The 5,424-nt window shown below is 34.8% G+C and overlaps 1 protein-coding gene across 1 annotated transcript; it reads right to left on the minus strand.

Moving 5' to 3' along the window:
* LOC107618547 (uridine kinase-like protein 1, chloroplastic) lies at positions 1,094-4,430 on the minus strand. Its single transcript, XM_016320638.2, has 14 exons — positions 4,177-4,430; positions 3,802-3,893; positions 3,619-3,688; positions 3,390-3,508; positions 3,219-3,315; positions 3,017-3,096; positions 2,633-2,827; positions 2,459-2,542; positions 2,321-2,381; positions 2,092-2,152; positions 1,864-1,954; positions 1,685-1,757; positions 1,510-1,592; positions 1,094-1,433 (listed from the first exon to the last, which is right to left on the minus strand). Exons 1-14 carry the CDS (start codon positions 4,286-4,288, stop codon positions 1,287-1,289), a joined length of 1,365 nt encoding a protein of 454 aa, XP_016176124.1. The 5' UTR covers positions 4,289-4,430; the 3' UTR covers positions 1,094-1,286.

Genomic DNA, 5,424 nt, shown 5'->3' on the forward strand with positions numbered 1-5,424 from the left:
GTACAATGAGAATATAGGGATGTTCGATTCAGTAGGATATCAGATGCTTATTATCTTTGGTATCCGGATGGTTATTCTGGATAATATGGGTGTATTGTGTTTGAGAAATTAGTAGTATTTTATTCTAAATGTTCATTTTTTAACTTATATTGGACCAAATAAATAGTCAATTATACACATTATACAAATACTCCATTAATTCACTAGTAAGATTCTAATAATAATAATTTCTTTTTTGGGTTTAGAAATAGAAATCTTCTCCACTTTCTACCGACAAATTCTGCTTCCACTGTGTCCCCACTGTCAGTCAACCTGCAATGGTTCTGGCGCGCGCCCACACCTCCCCTACACGCTTTTCTCCTTTTTCCGCCGTTATGTTTCACCCTTCGCCGAAGGTTCTCCAGTCTCTCCCAAGGGTGGTATCTCTCCTTCCTCCATTTTACACATTACACAACACACATACTACTATTATTAACATGGGTTCTACCTTCTTTATTGAGGGTGGCAGTTTACCATGAAGCTATCATGCCAATTGAAGGTTCTCTACTCTCTAGGGTCATGCCCAAAGAAGTGGCCAAGTGGGGAGTTTATAATTTACATGAGTAATACTCCAAACATAGGATAGATTTGTCTCCAATAAAGATTAATTTTGTCTAGCTTTCTAACTTCATATGCCGTTAGCCAAAGCCCAAATATGTTGGAGACGAATAGAAAATTGAAAAACTCGGACCAAGTTAATTTTTTGGAACGAATCTATCCCATATCCAAATTTTTGAGACTTATTTGAGGTATTATTCAATTTTAGATTTTTAAATATTGACTTTTTGTCCCAAATGAGAAATATTCCTTTGCAGCACTTTCGTTTACAGCATAGGGTTTTTCATGTTAGTGGCATAATGGCATTTTAGCACAATATATTTAGTGTCCTTGCTCTTATGTTTCTTGTCCTTATTATAAGGCAAATAAGATTGATCTATTGATATCTAAATATCTTATTAGTCAAAGGTTTACCTACTAAGAATGTGTCATTTGTCATATTAGCACACTACCAAGAAAAAAAAAACCAATCAAAAGCAAAAAGAAAGAACTCATGACACCACAAGTACTTGATATCATGTAGCCTCTGCAAAATTACGAAAAAAATTTTAGAATTGTAAAAATTTAGAGGTGGCCACTGCCCTCTTAAACAACAAAAGGCGGGCGTGTTTATTAGTCACTTCAGTGTTAAACACCAAAAAATTATATATATGTATTTTTCTGCTGCAACGTTCTGTTTTGCTTTCAAGCTAATCGTCTGTACCAAAATAGCGGTCACCAAATTCTCCTAAACCTGGTATCACATGGCACTCGTCATTTAGTCCCTCTTCAATCTCCGAAGTGATAATCTTGAGGTGCGGAAAACGTGTGCATACACAATTTATTCCCTCAGGAGCCTGAAAAGTCGGTGTTAAAATGTGTCACATTGAAATTCATCCAAATATATCCAATCCAGTCTGAACATAAACTTACAGAGATGAGGTTGAGGAATATTATATTGGACTCTGGAACCCCTTTTTTTATAAGAAGCTCAATTGCCTGGCTGGCGGTGTTACCTGGATGAATAACCAAAAGTAGCAATGGAGAGTCATGCATAATTATCAGACAAATAATGAATGTGATGAACAGAAGCTTCATGGTAACTCACCCGTACTAAGTACAGGATCCATCAGAAGAACATGTCTCTCTGAAATATCTTTTGGAAGCTTCTCATAGATAAGCTAAAATGGAGGGCAAAAACATGGTGATCATTATATTTGCTGAGTTGTACCACCTTCTTGGAAATCTAACAAATCAAGAAAGATTGATCAAAATCATAACTGTTACCTGGGTTTCCTCACCTTGACGGTGGATGAGTATCTTTCCTATTTTTATACCTTTACAGCATGCACGCAAAGCATTTTCCATGCTTTCACCACTGAAACATTACAATTGATAAGTGAAACCAACATAGAGAGGGTTACAACATTGTTTACATTTTTAATAAAGTGACTTAATCAATGAGAATTCATGGTAGTAAGAGTGCTAGTAAAACTTTTAAATTGTGGAAGTTACCTTCGTATGACGGATACCCCACACAATTGCCTACAAAACTCAACTCCGGTATAAGTTGCTCCTGGAATGGAATAACAAGAATTTTTATGGTGTATATAAAAAGCAAACAACATGAAAGTGTTGAGAGGTAATGAAGGTAGCTTAGTGGAGTCATCAAACGAAGTTTAGTATATTCATGACATATTTCAAAGCATGCCATGAACATGTCTATCTTCTTCTTTAAACGAACCTGTAGGGGTGATAATATGTCTCTCTTTAAATGGCAAGTAACCAAGACCGTGTTCCACTACCTGTTAATACAGTGATACTAAGATTAGTTCTTATTTGTTAATAATAAGTCCACATACATCTCGATGTCCTTGCTTACCAAACGAATTAGCCGATCAGAATAAAAAACAAAATCATGCTTTGAGACATCCTTGTCACGAATAATAGTATGCATGCCTCTAGTCTGTAAGAAATCCAATATCATAAATTAGCATGAGAAATAATTGGTGGGGGGAAGAAATAAGTAAAATTTAGGAGGGGAAAATTATGCAACCTGAAAAGTAGAGAATATCAAATTCAAATTTGGATATATCTTGCAGAGGTTATGTTGGCCAAGCTTGGTACGAATATGTTGAACTATCAAGTCGATCGCTACTCCATTGTCTCCCCCACGAGGTATGATAATGTCAGCATACTTCTTGGATGGAAGAATAAAATCTTCAAATGCAGGCTTAACAAATTTTGCATACTGACAATACATTGAAGATTTTACATATCAGCTAAGTGGACTTTCATGCAGGGGTTGGTCGACAATCAGAAATTAGCTATTCATGAATAAAGCCAAATCTAAAGCATCAGTAGTGTTTAATTTCTATAATAAGAGAAATCCTAATTATTTCTGAATTCCTGATCTGTCAATGTGATATGATCATCTCACCTGTTCCAGTACAGAGTGTACATCTCTACCCCTTTCAACCGTGTCACGTCTTATTCTGCGGGCAAGCCTTACATCAGGATCTACATAACACGGAATGCATAAGGATATACTATAAAAACCCACCGACACCAACATCTCACTGTCACAGAAAACTGTGGCCAGTTAACATCTCAAAAAAGAAAAATTGAAGAGGATTTCTTACCAGCATCAACAAATATTTTCATATTCATCATGTCTCGGACTCTTTGCTCATGAAAAACCAATATACCCTCCATAATGATTACTTCAGAAGCATTCACCTGACAAATAATAATAAGTGTCTCCCTTATTCATAAAGTTTCTTCTGAAAAATGTTCAACACACCTTGGCTTACCAATCGGAAAACATCAGAAGATCTCTGATGGAGCTTGAAATCATATACTGGAACCTGAACTGATTGCCCAGATTTGAGCTTGCTCAGGGTTTCTACAAGTTGCTCTGTATCAAATGCATCTATACCAGAACCAAATCACACAACTCAGCAATCATCATAATTTGTTGTGCCTAATAATGATCTTAATCAGTTAATTGATCTAATTTAAGAAGTTTCGGGATCACAATACCAGGATGATCAAAATTATACTCATGAACGTGTTTCAGCTCATCATTTGTTAGTCCACGATAGAATGAGTCCTGTGATGAAAGCAACACGCACAATCCCTCTTAATGCATAATTCATGACATGATCATTGATCTCTTTATGATCCAAGAACAAGAAGAAATAATAAAATGAATCGTGTAGTGACCTGACAAACAAGAACAACTCTGTGATCTTGCAGTTGTTGAATGATCAATTCACACACTGTGGTCTTCCCCGATGCAGTGCCTCCAGAGACCCCTTCTCCACGCGAATCAAAATCAAATCGAAGCATTCCATTAACAAAATAACAAAATAATTGAAATTATTTGAATTTTCCAGCTATGATGAGAGAATGCATAGCAAGAGATTCATTTTTCATTCCCGATCGAATACAAAGAAACTTGTATTGTGTTTGGTTCCCGAGAAAGTGAAGCATTCGTTTCATCGCATCACAATTCTTTCTTTCTTTCTTACATTGAAGAAAGAAACATTACAAAAAGAAGAAAGAAGAAGAGCTGTTATAAAGAATGAGTTTATATACCGATAACGAAGGGTTGAGATGGAGCGCTGGGAGAAGTAGGAGCAGAAGGCACCGTCGATGATGGCCGCCAACCGGAGAAGTGGGCGCCGGAGACACCTTCGATAATCTCCATTGCCCTTTCTTTGTTTATCGATTTTTTTAAAATTTTTAATTTTTTTTTATTTTTAAATTGTTTGGTTTCTTTGTTACTTTTTGGTTCGCAGGCAGAACATTGCGATTAACGGCTTTATATAGGTATGCGTTTTGGAGGGATTTGGAGGGACAGAGGATGGGTGGTCTCTCACATCATCACATCACACATTCACTATATAAGCCTAACTTTGTAACATTTATTTTTCTAGACAAGGACATTTTTACTTTTTTAGGGTAATAATTTTTTTTTAAAATCCAGTAATAAATCAGGATTTTGATTGCATATTAATGGATGAACTTATTTGTGGAATATAATATATTTAAACAAATATGTACCTAGAGATTTTTCTTTTTAAGTTAACTGATGTAATTACAGAAATTTTTAAGATGTCTTAATTATATAAGAAAATTTTTACCAAAAATAAAAATTTTATGTGAACTTCTATATAAAAGGTTAAGAAAACAACCTCCTCCTTGGTTAGAAGACATTTTTAAGATAGTTCGAAAAATTAAAACTATAGTTAAAGAGATCTATTGTCTAAGTATACTAGACCCTAAGACATGTCTAATTGTCGAGACGGATGCCTCAGAATTAGGGTACGGAGGAATACCTAAACAAGTTCTTCCAAACTTATCAAAAGAATAAATAGTTAAATATCATTATGGGATATGAAATTCGGCCCAGAAAAATTATGCCACTATTAAAAAAGAAATACTAGCTATTGTCTTATGTGTTTCACGATTTCAAAAAGACCTGTTTAATAAGACCTTCTTAATCATGACTGACTATAAAGCTGTTTCTAGTGTACTAAAAAATGATGTTAAAAATCTAGTTTTTAGACAAATATCTGCTAGATGACAGGCCATATTATCATGCTTTAATTTTTCTATTGAACACATTAAAGGTGAATCGAATGCATTACTTAATTTTCTAATAAGAGAATTTTTGCAAGATAGAAATGAGTAAGAAACAAGCAAGTAGTGAAGATTATGGTCAACCACTTGACCAACCAATGACTTCATTACAAGCTAGACAATTAGCCATTAAACTTTTGACAATGTCACAGGTTGTTAAGAGCGAAAAATTATCTACATCAACAAAAAGATTATATGAAG

This window comes from Arachis ipaensis, chromosome B01 (genome assembly GCF_000816755.2).
Source record: "Arachis ipaensis cultivar K30076 chromosome B01, Araip1.1, whole genome shotgun sequence".
NCBI classification, from domain to species: domain Eukaryota; kingdom Viridiplantae; phylum Streptophyta; class Magnoliopsida; order Fabales; family Fabaceae; genus Arachis; species Arachis ipaensis.

What these genes read in the sequence shown, in the direction of transcription:
- LOC107618547 (XM_016320638.2), bottom strand. Translation starts at nt 4,288, where the DNA reads ATGGAGATTATCGAAGGTGTCTCCGGCGCCCACTTCTCCGGTTGGCGG. An exon ending in ATCTCAACCCTTCGTTATCG is followed by an intron (nt 3,894 to 4,176) that starts GTATATAAACTC and finishes CGCGTGGAGAAG; the next exon opens with GGGTCTCTGGAGGCACTGCA. An exon ending in CTTCTGATGTTTTCCGATTG is followed by an intron (nt 3,316 to 3,389) that starts GTAAGCCAAGGT and finishes ATTATTTGTCAG; the next exon opens with GTGAATGCTTCTGAAGTAAT.